Source organism: Vitis riparia, chromosome 18 (assembly GCF_004353265.1).
Source record: "Vitis riparia cultivar Riparia Gloire de Montpellier isolate 1030 chromosome 18, EGFV_Vit.rip_1.0, whole genome shotgun sequence".
Taxonomy (NCBI): Eukaryota; Viridiplantae; Streptophyta; class Magnoliopsida; order Vitales; family Vitaceae; genus Vitis; species Vitis riparia.
The window spans coordinates 11,634,827-11,654,638 of NC_048448.1; the positions used below are offsets into that span (position 1 = coordinate 11,634,827).

The 19,812-nt window shown below is 36.7% G+C and overlaps 2 protein-coding genes across 4 annotated transcripts in view; one reads left to right on the top strand and one right to left on the bottom strand.

The window, feature by feature from the left end:
- Window positions 1-1,773: 1,773 nt before the first annotated feature.
- On the top strand, window positions 1,774-3,736 carry LOC117905858 (cysteine proteinase 15A-like). The gene is made up of 4 exons (XM_034818717.1): window positions 1,774-2,295; window positions 2,416-2,535; window positions 2,920-3,169; window positions 3,299-3,736. Exons 1-4 carry the CDS (start codon window positions 1,825-1,827, stop codon window positions 3,571-3,573), a joined length of 1,116 nt encoding a protein of 371 aa, XP_034674608.1. The 5' UTR covers window positions 1,774-1,824; the 3' UTR covers window positions 3,574-3,736.
- A 1,351-nt stretch (window positions 3,737-5,087) lies between these two features.
- LOC117907507 (V-type proton ATPase subunit a2-like) overlaps window positions 5,088-19,812 on the bottom strand; it is a 55,568-nt gene continuing 40,843 nt past the window's right edge. For 2 of the 3 annotated variants that reach the window (XM_034821055.1, XM_034821054.1), the window contains 7 exons: window positions 8,896-9,056; window positions 8,601-8,807; window positions 8,171-8,354; window positions 7,997-8,080; window positions 7,582-7,775; window positions 5,831-5,890; window positions 5,088-5,740 (listed from right to left, as the gene is read on the bottom strand). In XM_034821055.1, the coding sequence (XP_034676946.1) occupies window positions 5,536-5,740; window positions 5,831-5,890; window positions 7,582-7,775; window positions 7,997-8,080; window positions 8,171-8,354; window positions 8,601-8,807; window positions 8,896-9,056 (1,095 nt within the window). In that variant the 3' untranslated portion in view covers window positions 5,088-5,535. Of the gene's footprint in view, window positions 5,741-5,830; window positions 5,891-7,581; window positions 7,776-7,996; window positions 8,081-8,170; window positions 8,355-8,600; window positions 8,808-8,895; window positions 9,057-19,812 lie in introns of those variants that run through there. The other variant, XM_034821056.1, reaches the window with a different exon arrangement.

The following is a 19,812-nucleotide window of genomic DNA, read 5'->3' on the forward strand; positions in this document are numbered from 1 at the left end:
AAAAAACAAAATAAAATTAATAAATTTTAATTATTTTATCCAAAATCAAATTATTTTTCAAGTATTGCATTTCATTTAAATTGTTTTAAAATTCTAAAAATAATTTTTTTTTAAAAAACACATATTTTGTTCAAAAAGAAGAAAATAGAAATTCAACTTTAAAAAAACATATTGCATTTTAGTCGAAATGAAATAAGATGTTCGATGTAATCACATGCAATTAACCAATAGATGATAAAATGAGTTGTAATTATTATTAAAAATCATTACTTTCCATGTCATTATTCTATAATTGTACACTTGTGATTATTAGAATTTTAGGTTGGCCCCTTTGTCATTAGAATTGATTTCTAAGACATGTAAAATTAATGAAAAGCATGTTTGTTTGTACAATGAAAGAAGTAAGTTTCAATTAATGAAGAAATAGAAAAGGATCAATAAAATGCAGATGAACTAACTCAATAAGATGTATAAGAGCATGTGAACTAATAAACACCTAATAAAATGAATTGTAATTATTTATCAAAAATAAAAATCTTCCCATATTATGGCATCCCTTGTTTTTTTTCTAATAGAAGTTAGCAATGATTAAATTTTATAATTGGGGCTCTCGGATGTATGATTTTCTATTTATTTTATATTATTATGGTTAGAGTACATTTGATAAAACTTAAAATACTTAACAATTGATGATCTAAAGTGATTTGAAGTTAAATTATATTTAAATTATTAAATCGTTATACTGATTTATTAAAATTATTTTTAACCTTAAATTATAATATTAAATTATTTTATCAAAAGTATTTAATAACTTAATTAAATCATATTAAATCAATAAATTGATTTATCAAATATTTTCTCAAAAATTAATTTAAATCATTAATTAATAAATATTAAAAGTATATTTGGTCGTATGATTTAAAAATAATTTTTTTAGTTTTAAAAATAGTTTTTTGTTTTTAAAGATTTTTAACATTGTGTAGTTGTTGTTTCCTAAAAATAATTTTAAAAACAAAGTTGAATTATGAACAATTTTTAAAGAACAAATAAGGGTTATTTTCACCAACATTTAAAAACAATAAAAAAAAATATGAACCTGTTTAACATTGTTTTCGTAAATTTGTTTTAAAGTTAAATGATAAAACAAGGTTTTTAGAAACAAGTTTTAAAAGCATGACCAAATGAATCCTAAATTTTGTCAAATATCTTCTTAGTTTTAAAATTTTATAAATTAATAAAAACTAAATTTGTGCATCCAAGTGGAAATTTAGCTAATCGACAAATTGACATGAAACATAAGGGGCTAACAGCTACTTGATACATAAAAAAGTTATCATTATTTCTCCCTTGTCATTTTTCACTGCGAGTTTGTAATAATTAGGATTTGGATTTGAGCCCACGAACAGATTGTTTTCTAGTTGAGCAGGTTACGTGTGAACATGTTGTTAATAAAGTGAAATGTTGGACGAAATCATATCTGGCTCACAAATGTATGCCATAATTGCATCTAATTGTCACAAAAAATCACAAAAGAAATCTGGATCTTCCCCTCATCATAATGTAACTTTGGAAGGTGCTGCTGAAAATGGAGAACATTGGACCACATGGGATAGTTCGAATTTTTGCAATCAAGTGTGGCCGCCACATTTTTCTCGCTTCCTTGCAGGGACTCCAATTTGCTCGGAAACCGACAAAAGAGAAAATGTCGCGTGTCGACGAAGGGAAAATCTATGGGGGGGATGGAAGTGAATATAAAGTCGAGGGGCACACCTAGCTTTCGGCAGAATCGGCACAGCTCAGTTCCTTCCTAGCTACCAAGTGTTAATGGATCGTCTCTCTTGCTTTTGTCTCTTCCTTTTCCTTTCTTCTTTGCTGTTCTCTGCGGCTGTGTCCGTGTCTGTGTCTGATGCATCTTTCGATGAATCCGAGGATTTGTTGATCCATCAAGTTGTGTCGGATGGCGATGATCTCTTGAATGCGGAATACCAGTTTGCTGAATTCAAGGCCAAGTTCGGCAAAACCTACGCCACTGCAGAAGAGCACGACCATCGCTTTAATGTTTTCAAGGCTAATTTACGCCGTGCTAAACGACACCAGTTACTTGATCCTTCAGCTGAACATGGCGTCACTCAGTTCTCTGATTTAACTCCAAGGGAGTTTCGCCAAAACTATCTTGGATTAAAGCGTCTCCAGCTCCCAGCCGACGCACAAAAGGCTCCAATCCTCCCAACGAAGGATCTCCCTACTGATTTCGATTGGAGGGATCATGGTGCCGTAACGGCAGTTAAAGATCAAGTGTGAAATTCCTTCCTATTACTTTAAAGAATTTGATATTTTGTTAAGTGAATTCGATTCAAAACCGTCATGCTTTATTGCTAATGGGTTTTGTATGTTTTGTTTGAATTGAAAAATTAGGGTTATTGTGGATCATGCTGGTCGTTCAGCACAATTGGAGCCTTGGAAGGAGCACATTTTCTTGCAACTGGAAATCTTGTTAGTTTGAGTACGCAACAACTTCTGGATTGTGACACTGAGGTTTGGCTCTTAATTAATTTCTTCTTTGCTTACCTTAAATTTTTGAGTCGTGAGATTAACATTTTGCCTAAAATTAACCTACGACCGTCGACAGTTGGAAAAGTTTTAAGCATGCATGAGCTCCTAGCTATAGCGTTAATTCATCTGTTTGTTAGTGAGTAAACAATGTGAAGATTGGGGCGAGGAAATTAAGCTTCTTGTTCTTGTGGTTGTGTCAAGTTTGTCTAAATCTTTGAATTCATCGCATTTTGCTTTATGTCTCACCACCATAACTCTTGGTAAAGGTGGTGGTTGCTTCTCTCTTGTCTTGTTCTATGGAGCATAAAAAGAGTTGATCAAATATTATTACAGTTTTTAATTGACTCAAGTTTGTAACTTTTGCAGTGTGATCCGGAAGAATATGATGCTTGTGATGATGGATGCAACGGTGGGCTAATGAACAATGCATTTGAGTACATACTAAAGGCTGGGGGTGTTGCGCAGGAGGAGGACTACCCTTATACTGGAACCGATCGTGGTCTTTGCAGATTTAACAAAACTAAAATCGCTGCATCTGTTGCTAACTTCAGTGTTGTTTCCCTTGACGAAGATCAAATTGCTGCAAATTTGGTGAAGAATGGCCCTCTTGCAGTGGGTATGCTACCCTTTATGCAAGCCTTTCCACCCTTCGTTTCTTAGGTTAAGTTATGTGGGTTTGATGAGGTTGATTTGCTGATGAGTTAGAAAATTCAATCGTTCTATTATTGCTTTGTATGTACAGTGGGTATCAATGCAGTCTTCATGCAAACATACAAGAGCGGAGTTTCATGCCCATACATTTGCTCAAGCACTTTGGATCATGGGGTTCTTTTGGTTGGATATGGTTCTGCTGGTTACTCTCCTATTCGGTTCAAGGAAAAGCCCTACTGGATCATAAAGAACTCCTGGGGAGAAAGTTGGGGAGAACAAGGGTATTACAAAATTTGCAGGGGCCATAATATATGTGGAGTAGATTCCATGGTCTCAACTGTTGCAGCTATTCACACCACCGCTTTGTAGATTCTGAAGTATTAAACATTATGTTGCTTCATCACTTGTAGTTCAACTTGTAAGGGCCAATTGTAAACATGGTCTAGTGGACTGCTTATACAACAAGCTACTCTTCATCCTATAAAAATGCTTTACATAAGAAATTGTCATAGTTTTGATGTTTTATTTGTTATTCATGTCGTAATTATTTACTTTCATATAATGTTATTTTACATTAGAATATAGTCATGACTCATAAGAAGGTAAGAACTTGACGAGTGTTACGGTATAGTCTAAATTGGCTTGACATTTACCATTGTACCAAACACAGAACCTCAATTCATATTCCCCGTTCACTGTGGGCGGCCTGTGGCTATGGTGCAGAGACGGAAGAGAATTTCAAGCATAATTCAGTTTTTAAGTGAATGCAGGCCATGCCTGGCTTATGGGCTGGCCTCATCTTCATAAACGCCCAATGCCATTTCCTCTACTTTGCTGCTTCCCCTTCGTTTTTCATGGCCTAGTCCAAGCCCCATGCTCTTTTTCCCCTCTCTTTCCTAGGGTACAGTGGTACTGGACCTCCATCGGCGGGCCTCAGGGACAAAATTCAAATAAGCTCAGCCCAAAGCTCTACTTTTTCCCCTCCCAGTCGCTATGGGCCTGCCTGCACCCGTCAAAGGGGAAGGATGAAAAGGAATTGGTGGAGGTCCACCTAAGCTCTCTTTTAGTTGGATCTGGAGCCATGCTTCGGAGTCAGACCTTACTTGTGGGCTGACCCAATCTATATCAGGAACCATCCATAGTTTTGCCCTTTCTTTCTTAGACCCACTCCAATCCCAACCCAAGCAACTTTTTCTACCTCCCACAACCCCCGTTCTGGGCCAGCACTGTCCAACCTGTACCCCTATCTAGCTTTGGCTATGTTTGGTGAACGGAAAATTTGTATCTAGCATCGAGTTTGATTGGTGTACAGAAAATTTGAGTGAAAGAAACAGATGGCGAAAAATAAATTTACAGTAAATAAATCATTTTTATATTTTACTTTAAATTTATTTCACTTACTTTAAATCTTATATATAAAAATTAAACAATATAAAAATAAATAAGTTTTAAACTTATTTTAGTTATATTTTATATTTTCTATTAAAAAGCCGAAAATCATTTTCTTTAACATTTTTTTCTATTTGCTTAATACTTTCCAACCATAGCCTTTAATTTTTTTTCGTCGTCTCCCCAGTTCTGCCTCTCCCAAGCCCAGCTTGACTTTCTATTCAGAACAGAATCCCAAGCCCAAGCATAAAGAAGTTAATGAGATCTGCATTCCTTACTTTCAGGCTGTGAATTTTCTTCCAGCCTGGGTTGAGACCCACTTTCTTAATAAAGATTAGAGGCGAAAACTAAAATTTATTCCGAACATTGTCGTTGCGCCTTTAAGCTGTTGCTCATTGTATACACACATCTACTGCCATTTGTTTACTGTTGTAGTATGTAGTTAGGAATTCTTATGTTTGATGAAGCTGATTTTCCAGATGAGTTTTCCATGCTTTACCAAATTACAGAGAGTGACTTCAAATCATTAATTTACAGTCCTTAAAATTACACCTCCCATCTCTCTGATAATTTACACTTCAAATACTGCACAATAATCACAAATCCAGTAGCACTTGATGACCAAAAGTCACCCTCTACATTTAATTAAATAACTAGCAAATTCGCTTTGAGCAGCATGACTGCTTTAATCATAGCTCTTTCTTCCAACTACTAGAAATCACACAACATCGAACTGGAGAGCAGGTGTTGCTGCCAAGAGAGAGAAGTTCCTTTTCCCACAATTCCCAGTTACTTGCTCCATTGCCCTGGCTGAAACCTCCTTTTTAACTCCTTCCAAAAGAATCGATGTATATATAAAAGAATTGATATATTTGTACTTCAACACTTTCAGTTGAATCAATTTTTGCATCTTTACCTAGAAGCTAGGCTTCTAGTACAGTATCATGCATCCTCGTCAGTGAGTAATGCAAATGAAAATGGATAGAACTTGTAGCCGTCTCCCTCGTAGAACTTGTTCTGGAACTCCACCCAATGAAGCCTTAGGGCATGCAGGAATGCACTTAAGGTTTCCATTACTAGCAGCACCCCCACAGTTGCAAAAATGAACACAATTATACCAATGGTAAGGATAACAACATTGTTGAACCTGCAATCATGCACAAACATTATTTCACTTTTTTGAGATTGGTAAATTTCTAATACATCTAAAATGTGGGGAAAAAAGGGTTTTTCTTACCCCCAGGCAAGAAGCAGAACCTTCTCATAGAATACACTAGACAACTCTGAATGGGCGAGGCTGAACAAAAAACCAGATCACTGACATCAACTAATGGAAATATAATAGAGTATCATGTGCTAAAGGGGCTTATTGCAAGAAAAGAAATTGCATAGCTAAAAGCATTGGTTCAGATAACAACCATCAAAACTAGTTTCCACTTTTGTCATGCGTCTTCTACACATCCTTTCAATTTAGTAAACCAGATGCCAATAATATCATACTTCGAAAATTTTCATTCTGCTGGCTTGGAAGATTTGTAAGGTCCCCAAGCAGGTGAACTTTCCAAATCCTTAGTGTCAGAGTAGAGGAAACTTCCAAAGTTTTCGTTTCTTTTGTGTTTCTGACTTTCTGTTGGGTAGGGAGGTGGTTGAGGTGGAGTGAGAGATGGGTTCGTATGTTGGGAAAGGCTTTTCATTTATCCATATTTTTACTACTTGCATTTCCATGTTTTATAGCTGTTAAATTTTGAGTATACTCAAGGCCAGACAGGTTTGTCATTGCCTTCAACATGCAAATAATACAAACGCAACTAATTTATGTGGTCTTTGGATACACTTCCTATTTTCTATTTTTAAATACAAAAAAATCTAGTATGAAATTTTATTCAAATATTAAAAATAATAGTTTTTAATAACTAAAAATATATATTAGTATCAAAGAATTTTTACTATCTGAAATTTTATAAATTTTGATAGCATTTTTTTAATAACATAAAGTAAGTACCTACTGTATGTGTAAGAGTTCTTACATTTTGTATAGAAGTTATTACTATTTTCTATTTTTAGAAACAAAATATAAAAAGTGTATCCAAACCACCTTAATAATTTTATAAAAATGGATTGGTTCCTTAGCAGTTTTCTTCTAATTTTAGCAGCTTTAAAGCTATGCATATTTTACCTAAACTAAACCCAACCCTTTGCTAACCATTAGCATGATCACTCAACAAGTGGAGTGCTTTACTCACAATTGTTGAACTTCTACTGAAAAAGGTGTGAATGCTTTGGCCCTGCTTGCTCTCTTAGATTGCAGCAGTTGTTCCTAAAGATGGTAGAGTTGCTTTTTGGTTTGGCATGGAGAAGCTGTGAGTAAGTGGGCGTGAAAGTGTGGTGTCGAGGTTATGAGTGTTCCAACCAATTATTGGAAGATTTCTTCCTAAAACCCTTTTAACATTGGTCTAGGATTCATTAGGGGTTGACATAGTGGTTTTTAGTTTTCTTGATGGTTTGGGTCAATGCTAGGGTGTGCAGCCCTTCTGTTTTTACTCTCATCTTCTATTTTCCTTCTCGCCTTTTACATTCTTTCTGTGTAGTAGATGCACCCCCTTTTTTGTTGAGTTTTCTTAATTTAAATCTATTTTATTTTCCTATCAAAAGAAAAAAAAAAATTGTTTTTGAACTTCGATGTCACTTGGTACTTTCTAACAAGACGTTTCTATATTCCTACTTCTTTTACTTCACATAATTCCTTAAAATCCAGCCCACTATGAAATATTAAATAAGTGTGTAACCATCATATTATAAATGACTAAAATATAATTGTCAAAGATTTTAAATCTTCAGGGGTACATATGATTCAAAAAAAAAAAGATGTGATGCAATTCAATCCAAACTATTCTATAGAGATAACTTTGGCTTTCTACCATGCATTTTAGCAGTGCACATTTTAGCTCAGCATGCCTTATGAAATAACTTCAGGTTGTTCCTGCCTACCTGAGGGCCCATAAACGTAAGTACGAAGCTGTATTAGAGACTGCTCCAAGTACAAACTCTATGGTATGAATAAGTTGGTGTACAAAAACTTCACTAAACTCAAAGTCCACATGCCCAAGGGAATCACGATGTCGCTCCAATTCAGGAGAGTCATCAATACTGTGAAGCAGTGCGTAGGATCGACCTTGGTGCCTCTTAATAAAAAATAAGATAAAGAAATGGAAAATGAAAAATTAAGAGAGATCAAAGAACAATTTCAACCAAAAAAATAAAATAAAATAAAGCCTCTTAGAACAAATAAGAGAAAGTAATGGTAAATTATAAATTGAAAAGGATTAAAGAAAACGAGCACCTTGAAAACAAACAATTTTAATCAGGAAGAGAGAGAGAGAAATAAAAAAAAAAAAGAGCATACTTCCTGGTGTTGCTTCTTCAAAAGAAAAGGCTTGGGGAACAGCATCCAAGGTATGGAAACAAGGGCCAGTAGGAGCAATACAAGCTGGTCAAAGAACATGGAAAATGCTAGGAATCAAGGTTGAGATTTAGTAATGAATGAAAGTTCATTTTTATGCTACAAGAAAAATCAAACCTGTAGCATTTTCTGGCCAACAAAAAGCTGATTCTCGCCTAGGTCATCAGTAGGACTCAGGAACATATATATCATTACATGGTATAGATCAGCTTGTGAACCCATGCACCATTTCACAATTATGAGGAGAGAAAGGTACCCAAAAAGGCTGTTTAAAAATATCATCTGGGGAACAAATTGGTACCTGAAGAAATGCAAATTAATGCTGATTGTGCATGCTTAATAGTCAACACAATAATATAATCTAAAGAACTCAAGCACAAACACACATTTAGAACGAAAAAAATTAAAAACCTGTTCATGCAACTGGGACAATAAGTGTGGGAGATATATCGTAAGAATCAGTTAAATGTTTGTCAACTATTCTACAATTATAAAAGGTGCTCTATGGTGAATGCTTGCAAGGATTCAGTTGACCCATATAGCTCACCAAATATTTAGGTTATTTCCAAAGAATGTCGCATTGAAATAGCTTAATATGATTCCAAGATTCATCTGGGCTACTCCAAGTAGGATTGACATCTTCATCTTTAATGAGTTAAGAAATGGCAACTCACTGCGAGAACCATGCCACTTGGGATCCACACCAAATGGATAAGTGGGGCGCACCCTAATCAAGCCCACTATAGAAGCACCCCTGGAACAGAAAAAAAGTGAGTGTAAGTAATACAAATAGTTGGGAGGAAAAAAGATAGCGTAACAATTTTCTAAAGTGCTTGTTTGACCTGCAGGAAGGGTCGGGACATTCATAGGCAGAGGGCCGAAATAGTTCAAAAGGGACAGAAAAGAATTCATTATATATCAATCCTGTGTATATTGAGAACAGTGCCATCATCATAATCACATAACGACCACCAAAAGTCATCTCCATGATGTCTCCTAGTTTCTGCAGTCAACAAAAATCAAGTAAGCTGAACTAATAGGTCAACCATCAAACTGAAAATTGGTTAAGAAGTAAAGCTAAGACTCAAAATGTACAAGGAAATGATAAATCAAACATATTTGGCAACTCAAAAATATGAAATTTCATCCGACAGCAACACCTTACACAAAATGATGTCCAAAATATGTTGTAGACTGATCAATAGAGGAGAAATTCGGTGGCTTATCGATATGTGTGCTTTCATCATGCATCAAAAAAGTAGTTCTTAGATCAAATGTTGCAATCCAACCATTGAGGCCAGTTTTATGAATTTTTTTATTGCTCCCACTTTACCCAAGCCAGCATATAGAACAATAGGGTATCAGTTCTTTTCTCAGAGCCTCAATCCAAACCTTTGCCCTTGTTAATCAGGTGAGCCACAACCAGCTCGAGTTAATACAAATTAGCCCCTTAAAAAAGAGTACACTAGGAACAAAACCTTTACCTATGCTAGACGGATTCTTTGATGGCAATACAACAATGGATTATCTCTCCATTGATGAACGTGCTGCAATAATGCTGCTGGACTAAGAAACAAGTGTGACACACGATGATACTAGAGAAATGAATTCACCATCCTCCTTTGAACAGTGATGCTAAGACAGTTGTACATTGATCAGACTTACCCTGAATAGATAGGAGTGAAAAAAATTCCAATTGCATGAATACTACATCCCCTCACAAAGAAACTAGATTCTATACAATCACTACCTCATTAATGAAAATGTAAAAGATAAACAAATGGTAAATGATCCCTTCATTGATGAACTTGTGACTGATTAAGCTAAACTACTTCTACTCCTAATAATGAATAACAGTTGTCATGATTGGAAATCAAAAGATAGAGTAGATAAGAACCTAAAGATAATTTGTATGTTAGAGGCGGCTCTCTCACTCTACTATCAACCACAAAACTTCACTACTATTATGAGATTTCATATCAGATGAAAATCCCAAAAATGATGAAACTACCATCTTCTCCCCTTAAAATTCTATTGTTGTTATATATCTCCAACTCCACATGACCCAATCACTTCTATCATTTACTTTGGATTAAAACTAATTCCTTGCATCTTTGCAACAACAATCATCTTTAAAATACACCTTTTTGTGCAACTTGGCCCATTTTTCAGAAACTAACAATGTGACATTTCTCAGTGTTCTACGATAGCCTCAAAGTGTAAAAATGATGAGTTTCATCTTTGGTAAAATCCCTTTTCTTGCATACTTTCCTTTTCCATTTGGTCTTTGAGAGTCAAACATCAATCAAGACACATGGTTGAACTTGGGATTTGCCAAACTTCCCAAGAGGGTCCAAAACTTGTCCTTCATTGCCTACATAGATCAAGCCTCTAGTAAAAAATTTTGATATTTTCTAGGCCCCAAGAGCTTGAGTGCTCAGGGCACTCAAGCCACCTTATGCCCTTTTTTTAAAAAAATAGAAGGTCGGTGGCCTTGTACTCCTTAAATTGAGTGAATATAGGACTCGACCAAACTTCGTACCGGGGATTCAAGGCCCTAAGAAAATGAGTTTTGTGAAAAAGAATGATTGATTTATTCAGACTTAATTCAAGGTACAAGTCTAGGCTCATATATATATAGTTATTGCTTCAAAACAAAAATAGAAACTACCTTATAAATCCCTACAAATCAGGGATTGATATCAATATAGTTGACTATACATGGGATTCTATATTTACATAGTTTCCTTAACAAAAAAAAAAAAATCCTATAATCATGTGACTTTCTAACACTCCCCCTCAAGCTAATGAATAGATATTTTCCATTCCCAACTTGCTTGCGATTGCTTGGAATACGGTACTTGCTAGCCCTTTCGTTAAAATATCTACTAGTTGACCCCTTATAGGCACGTAAGGTGTGCAGATCAATCCACTCTCTAGTTTTTCTTTGATAAAGTGTCTATCAACCTCAATATGCTTCATCTGATCATGTTGCATTGGATTATGAGCAATGTTAATAGCTGATTTGTCATCATAGTAAAGCCTCATTGATCCGTCCGATCTAACCTTCAAATCATCCAGAATAAACTTCAGTCATAACAACTCACATACACCATGTGTCATTGCTTTGAATTTAGACTCAACACTAAACCTTGCAACCACAGTTTGATTCTTGCTCCTCTAAGTGACCAGGTTTCCACCAACGAAAGTGCAATATCCCAATGTTGACCTCTTATTTACCACCAAACCTGCATAGTCTGCATCCATGTAGGCTTTAAAGGTTAGTTCAAGTCCCTTTTTGAAGAGAATACCCTTTCCTAGAGAAGACTTTAGATGATGAAGGATCCTATGAACAGTTTGTAGATGAGTCTCCTTCGGGCTATGCATGAATTGGCTTATGACTCCCACTGCGTAAGCAATATCCGACCTTGTATAGGAGAGATAAATGAGTCTTCCAACAAGCCTCTAGTACATCCTCTTGTCCATGGCCACGTCTTCACTTGCTTCTACAATTCGGTGATTCTGTTCAATAGGCGTTTTAGCAAGTTTACAAGTGAGTTTCCCTATCTCTTTCAACAAATCCAACACGTATGTTTGTTGGGAGATAAATATTCCTCACGAGAAAGTACTTAAGTTTGCTAAGGTCTTTGATCTCAAATTCCTTTGTCAACTGACATCTTAGAGCTTTTCTTTCCTTTAAATCATTCTCGGTCACAACTATGTCATCCACATAGACTAACAAAGTCGTGACTCCCCTAACTTCAAGTGTTTAATAAAGAAAGTGTGATCACCTTGACTTTGCTAGTACCCCATTGTCCTCATAGCTTTAGTGAATTTGCTGAACCAAGCCCTTAGGGATTGTTTAAGTCCATAAAGGGCCTTCTTTAATGTACACACCCTTTTTCCTCTTAACACACCTCCAAAACTAGGTTGCAACATTTTTCAACTCCCAATCATAATTAACAACTAGAGACAAGAGAATCTTCACTGTATTCATTTTTTCTACCGGTGCAAAGGTCTCTTGATAATCCACCCCATATGTTTGACTGTAAGTTTTTTCAACTAACCGAATCTTATACCTCTCAAGTGATCCATCTATCTTATACTTCACCGTAAAGATCTACTTACATCCTATAGGGCTCTTTCCTTAAGGCAGGTCAACCAATTCCCAAGTTTTGTTTTTCTCAAGTGCCTCCATTTCCACTTGCATAGCTTGTCTCCATTCCTCACTATTTAGAGCTTCGGATAGAGTGTTAGACATGTATATAGTGTTTAGACTCATGAGGAAGCTTTTATGAGAAGGTGACAAGTTCTTGTATGACATGAAATGTGACAATGGGTAGAGTGGATGCTTGGTGCATTCTCTAGTACCTTTCCTAATGGCAATGGGCAGATCATGGTCAAGACTATCAAGAGGTGCAAGTGAATTTTCAAAAGTAGGGTTAGAAACGGGTGTTACCTCTTTTTTTTGGGGTTGATTCGGATTCTTGGGCTTGCAAGAGGTCAGGAATGTGTGCCTTCCTCCTTGAATACACTTGCAAAGGTCGTGTGAGACCAGGGATATCATTTACCTTAGTCAAAGACTCTGAGTTTTGACTCGAAGGTTGAGACTCAAGTTCTTGGATCAGGACAAAATGTGGATTTGGAGACTCAAACTCTTGACTTGGACCCAATTGAGACTCGAGTTGAGTAAGCCCATTTTGTTGTGGAGTGCTTACATAGGAAGATTCATGAATGATTCCCTCTTTTTGAAAGTAAGGGGATAAGACCTAGTTAAAGTAATCACGAGCATTATCAAACTTGAATCTTTTTATTGCCACACCAAACTAATTTTTGGCCATGCTATGAAAAATTGGGAACACAGTACTGACATCAGATTTTTGTTTCATTAGATGGAGCCAAGTAACACAAATGCAATCATCAATCAAAGAAACAAACCAACGAGCACGAGAAACATTGGAAACAGTAGAGGGACCCCAGATATCACTATGAATCAACGAGAAAGGAATAAATGTTCTATTATTACTAATGAGGAAAGGTACACGACGGTGTTTAGCAAATTCACAAATATCACAATGAAGACTTTCCACATCAATTCCTTTGAACAATAACGGGAACAAAATTTTCAGAACACTAAAAGACGGATGACCTAAACGACTATGATGTAGCCAAATTTTGGCTTTATTGGAAACGGTTTAAAAAATAAACGACCAGGTAAATTGTTCTCAATCCTACTTGGATTGCTTGATGCTTCAAGGTAGCACAACCTATCATTTTCTCTAGCACGTCACATCATCCTCCCCGAGTCCTAGTCCTAAAAAACACAAAGTAAGGTGAAAAATGACACTACAATTCATGTTCTGTGTAAGTTTACGAATTGAAACAAGATTGGTAGACAATTTAGGAACATGTAAAACATTTTTCAAGACTAGGAAAGGATGTATTTTAATTTCACCCTGATCGACAACAGTGGTCAATGACCCATCAGCCGTTGTAATCTTTATATTACTAGGGCATGGACTGTAGGTACTAAATTTGAGGAGAGAATTTGTCATGTGGTTTGTTGCTCCTGAGTCAATGACCCAAGAGTTTGGAAAATTAATATTCGAAGCACTTAAGACATGAGAGATAATAGACTTACCTGCGAGTGCCGATGAGCAAGCACCTGAGGGTTTTGCCAGAGTTCCCAGCAAGCTTCTTAGTTTCTCAATCTCTTCTTTGTTGAACTCTCCAGTGTCTTGGGAACTTTCATCACCTGGTTGAGTAGCAGAAAGATAAGTCTACTCCTGATTACCTTGTTGTCCACCTTTACTCTTTCGGTTCTTCCCAAAATTAGGCGGTTTTCCATGTAATTTCCGACAACGATCGTTTCCATGGCCTGGTTTTTTATAGTAATTGCACCAGTGATTTGGACAAATCTGCCCTGCCATTCCCATAGTTGGAAACCTGATTTGGTCCACCATTGGAAAGCATTGTTGGATTCCCGTTTGAGACCATAGCCAAGCCATCTGCTGCTTAAGATTCAATCATCACCCTTTGCCTTCCTTTTTTTGCTCGAATCATAGAGATGGTCTCATTCAATGATGGTAACTCATCCCTGCCTAAGACTTGGCTTCGTTTCTAATCATATTCCACATTGAGGCCAACAAGAAACTCAAAGATTCTCTCTTTCTCCACAAATCTCTTGAGCAAGGTTGCATCCTCATTACACATCATCTTGAGGCATTGATAATGATCTAATTTTTTACATAGACTTTTCAAAATATTGGCATATTCAGTGACAAAACGATCACCTTGTCTTGTATAAGAAATTCTCATCTTAATCTCAAAAATCTGAGTCACGTCACGTACCTTAGAATAAGTCTCGTTTACAGCATCCCAAATCTCTTTCACCATGTTAAAAAATATATACGTACTGTTGATTTCTAGAACCATGGAATTCCACAACCATGACATTATCATTGAATCCTCCTCATCCCAGACGTGAAACTTCGGTCGCTCAAATTAGGTCTTTTTCCAACCAAATGGCTCAATTTTCTTTTTCCTTTCAAGAAGGTTTGCACCAATTGTGACCACTGCAAATAGTTCTTCCCGCTCAACCTATATGCCACTTGAATGTTCGGAAGCTCACCTAGTACGTGAGTCACAAGTGTTTCAAATGCAGGGACAATCGATGTGTTGGTTGCTTCAAACACCTCAGACGTGACAAATAGTTCTTCGAGAAATGACAGAAGACGAGAAAAGAAAAATAGGAGAAAAAAATATCACCAGAAAAAAACATGGACTTGGAAATTCTGAACATAGGGAATATGATAGAATAAAAAAGAGATTTCTAAGAAAAAATTTCAAGAGACCCAATCAGCAATAAGGGAATGAAAACAAAATCAATCAGTAGAAAACAGGAAAACCAACAACAGCCAAGAATATCAAATCACAAAAGAACGCAACACCGAACCAGTAGTAAAGACACAAAAGAATTGTTGGAACAAAAAGAAATTTCAAACTAGAAAGTGATGAAAAAACCTCAGTAAGCCTAAGGCTCTGATACCATGTTAAAAAAAAAATTATTGATTCATTCAAAATTAATTCAAGGTACAGGTCTAGGCTCACATATATACAACTGCTACTACAAAACGAAAAGAGAAACTACCCTATAAATCCCTACAAATCAGGGACTGATATCAATATAGTTGACTATACATGGGATTCTATATTTACATAGTTTTCTTTACAAATAAAAAATAAAAAATCCTATAGTCGTGTGACTTTCTAACAAGTTTAAATCAAATGACAACTTTGAGGGTTTATAAATATGCCCCTCTTTGGCGGAGTCCACAAGTGAAAATACACATGTATAGAAATGAAATGAAGTAAGCTTTGTCGAAGAACAAGAAAGACCACCAAATTATCCTAGTACAATACATAATCACTTAAGATGTAAAGTGACCTTGCAATTAACTAAGAAAGAGTCTAGAACATATGAAAAAGATGCTCACAAGGGAAATTCTGATGATAGTACAAATGGTAAATAAAAGAAGCCAAAATAAGACAAAAATTGGAGATAAAAATCCAAGGTGATGAGAGACAAGGATCAAAGGGTGAGAAACAAAGATAATGCCAAAGGTAGGATCAAAATGACTGTAAGCCATGGAAACGAAATGAAATCGAAGACTTGACAAACTAGAACTACCAATGGTGTGGTCGAGATGGTCAGAATCCATGGGAATGATAATGAAGTTGAGTACAAGACCATCAAAGCTAACTAGAATGCAATTAAGATGATCGGAATCCATGGGAAAGATAATGAAATCAAGGTTGAGATAACCAAAACCTACCAAGGATATGGTCCTAATCACTAACATCCTAAAACTAAGAGAAAATCCAGAGTGCAGTCCCAATGATTAAAATCACCTTAAACTAAATTAGGAATGTAGGCTCAATGACCAAAATCTCTTGAAAATTAAACTAAGGATGCAGTTTCAATGACTGAAATATCCATATAATCAAATAAATAGGCAACAAACAAGCAAGAAAAATTATAAAGAATCTAGAATGCATTCATCTCTGAAGAATTTCTGAATTCCTTTATTGATTTATTCGGTACACACCATACACATATATATACACAAATGACTGAATAAGAAAATATCAATCTGGCTTGATTCTCTCCTAAAAATAGGAAACTGAATCCTAAGGAAATATCCTAAATGATCTCTCCTTTTTTATTCCTAAAATACTTTCCTAAATTAAAATCCTAACTTTGAATGTCAAATTTCAACACTCTCCCTCAAGCTGGAGAATATATATCATATAATCCCAGCTTGCAAGTTAAGTCTTCGAAGTTAGGCCTAGGTAAAGCTTTGGTGAGGATGTCTGCGGTTTGGTGCTTGGTAGGAACGTAGTTCAATTTAACCGTCTCACTAGTCACCTTCTCTGTGATGAAGTGTTTGTCAATCTCAACGTGCTTGGTCCTGTCATGATGCACGGGGTTCTTTGCTATGCTTATAGTTGCATGATTATCACACATCATCAGAATCGGAGATGAACTCGTTTGTCCCAATTCACTAAGAACCCTTTTTATCCAAATCCCTTCACAGATTCCCTGTGCTAGATCTTTGTACTCAACTTCTGCACTGCTTCTGGCTACAACCGATTGCTTCTTACTCCTCCAGGTAACAAAATTTCCCCAGACAAAAGAACAGTATCCAGAAGTGGACCGCCTGTCAATGATGTTTTTTGCCCAATCCGCATCTGAGTATACTTCAGTGTCACGATTCTCTATCTTTCTGAAGAATAGACCTTTCCCTGGTGTCATTTTTAAATATCTAAGAATCCTGTAGACTGCTTCCATGTGTTCCTCAGTGGGGTTGTGCATGAATTGACTTACAGCACTCACTGCAAAGCCAATATCTGGCCGAGTGTGTGAGAGATAAATCAAGCGCCCGACGAGTCGCTGATATCTCCTCCTGTCTACCGGTGTACTCTCTTTCTCGATACCAAGTTTCTTCTTACTATCCATAGGAGTATCAATTGGTTTGCATCCAAGCATACCGGTCTCCTTAAGAAGATCGAGTATGTATTTTCTTTGAGAGACTACAATTCCCTTCCTTGATCTAGCCACTTCCATACCAAGGAAATATTTCAAATTTCCAAGGTCTTTAACTTCAAACTCTTCTGACAAATACTTCTTCAAATTCTGTAATTCCTCCATATCATTCCCAGATAGAATAATATCATCGATATAGACTATCAATATGGCCATTTTCCCAGCATGAGACTTCTTGACAAATAGAGTATGATCAGCCTGACCTTGTTTGTAGCCCAGCTTCAAGACTGTTTTTGTGAATCTATCAAACCAGGCTCGGGGAGATTGTTTAAGGCCGTACAAGGATTTTTGGAGTTTGCAAACCTGATTCTTTACCATACTTCCTTCGAAACCAGGTGGTATTTCCATGTAGACTTCCTCTTCTAGGTCACCATTTAGAAACGCATTTTTTATATCCAATTGTTGCAAGCACCAATCTTGATTGACAGCCAATGAGAGAAGAATCCTGATAGTGTTCAGTTTTGCAACAGGAGCAAAAGTCTCCTAATAGTCTATCCCATAGGATTGTGTAAACCCTTTAGCTACCAAACGAGCCTTGAATCTCTCGACTGATCCATCTGCTTTGTATTTTATGGTGAAAATCCACTTACACCCCATGGGCCTCTTCCCAACCGGCAAATCTATGATAGTCCATGTCCCATTCTTCTCAAGTGCATCAATCTCATCTTGTATTGCCTTCTTCCATTCTGAAATTTTGAATGCCTCTTGTATTGTGTTGGGAACCTGAGTATCATCAAGAGAAGTAGCAAATGCTCTGTAAGATGGTGATAGCCCTTCATACGTAACATAATTCCCAACTGGATGATCTGTACATCTCCTAACACCCTTCCTAAATGCAATCGGCAAAGTAGAATCATCAATGCTGGGAATTAACACCTCTCCAGCCCTATCCTCACCTATGTTATCTTCAGGTAGACTTGAAATGGAGTCAATATATTGGTCACATGTTGGCTGTGATCTGTGCTCTAATTCCTGTCTTTTCCTCCTCCTGATGTAAACTTATAAATTCTCATTAGCAAGTTGTGGGGCTATAGGTTGAATAGGCATGGGAGACTGGATAGTCACGGGAGAAGAAACATTTGTGGGCTGGGCTAGCTGAACTGATGACGGCATGGGTGTGGACAACTCAGTGGGCGCAGATTGGGAAGGATTTGGTGACTCTGAGTGAGAAAAAGGTACAGCCTCAAGAAGAGACTCCCAAACTTGATGTTCATTCATGCTCTCCCCCTGAACATGAGATTTGGGATAGAAGAAGACATGTTCAAAGAAAGAGACATCCATGGTGGTGTAAAATCTTTTGTTGGTTGGAGAATAACATTTGTACCCTTTTTGGGTTGGAGAATACCCTAGGAAAATGCACTTATTGGCTCGAGGAGCAAATTTGCTACGATTTTGAGGATACACATGAACAAATGCCGTGCGACCAAATACTTTGAGTGGTAAATCAAAAGAGGCTGCACGGGTGTGAGGGAATTTTTTTAAGAGAAATTGACGTGGGGATTGAAAGGTAAGCACTCTGGATGACATACGGTTAATCAAATAGGTAGCTGTGAGAATGGCTTCCCCCCAGAAATAGTTTGGAACATTAGAGAAAAACATAAGGCATCGGACAACCTCCAAGAGATGTCTATTCTTGCATTCAGCCACCCCATTTTGTTGTGGGGTGTCAACGCAAGAACTTATGTGGATAATGCCGTGATTTTGAAGATAAGTACTGAGACTACTAGTAAAGTATTCCTTTGCATTATCTAACTTGAGGACTTGAATTTTGGAATTGAATTGATTTTGAACCATAAGATTGAAGGTTTGAAAAATGTGCCCGACCTCTGACTTTTCTTTCATAAGGAAAACCCATGTTACCCGTGTATGATCATCAACGAATGTCACAAACCATCGAGTGCCAGAAATATTTTTTATCCGTGAGGGACCCCACACATCACTATGTACTAAAGAGAAAACAGTCGAAGGTTTGTATGGGATTTGAGGATATACTGTTCGAGTATGCTTTGCAAACTGACAAATTTCACAGTGATAAGATGCTGAATTTTTATTGATAAATAATTTGGGAAACAATTTTGCAAGGTAAACAAAGTTAGGATGGCCAAGGCGATAGTGTAACATTATAATCTCACTATCTTTATTGACCTTAGAATTTGACACAGAATTGAAAGACTCTAACATACTCTGAGACTGTACGCAACTTGCTTGAGAGACTTGGTTTGAGAATTGGCCACATGGGAGGAGGTAGAGCCCGGAACACAGTTCAGCACTGCCAATCATCTTCCCCGATTTCAAGTCCTGAAAAACACACGAGTTTGGATAAAATTTGGTAACACATTGGAGATCACGGGCCAATTTACTAATGGACAAAAGATTACAATCCAAGTTTGGAACATGGAGAACAGAGTCAAGAAACAAGTCTTTAGTAAGTTTTATGGAACCTGTCCCGACAATTTTTGACTTTGAACCATCAACAATATGGACGGATGAATGACCATTACTTGGCTTGTAATTTTGAAGAATGGCAGCATCTCCTGTCATATGATCAGAAGCACCTGTGTCCACTATCCACGGCTTCATTCTTCCTCGATTAGCAGTGAAGGCTATCCCGGTAGTACTGCCACTGCCAACTTGGCTTAATAGTTTCTGTAGC

Excerpts from the sequence above, each read along its gene's own strand:
- LOC117905858 (XM_034818717.1), top strand. The coding sequence starts at position 1,825 with ATGGATCGTCTCTCTTGCTTTTGTCTCTTCCTTTTCCTTTCTTCTTTG. Across the intron at positions 2,296-2,415 it reads TAACGGCAGTTAAAGATCAA|GGTTATTGTGGATCATGCTG; the intron begins GTGTGAAATTCC and ends TTGAAAAATTAG. Across the intron at positions 2,536-2,919 it reads TTCTGGATTGTGACACTGAG|TGTGATCCGGAAGAATATGA; the intron begins GTTTGGCTCTTA and ends TAACTTTTGCAG.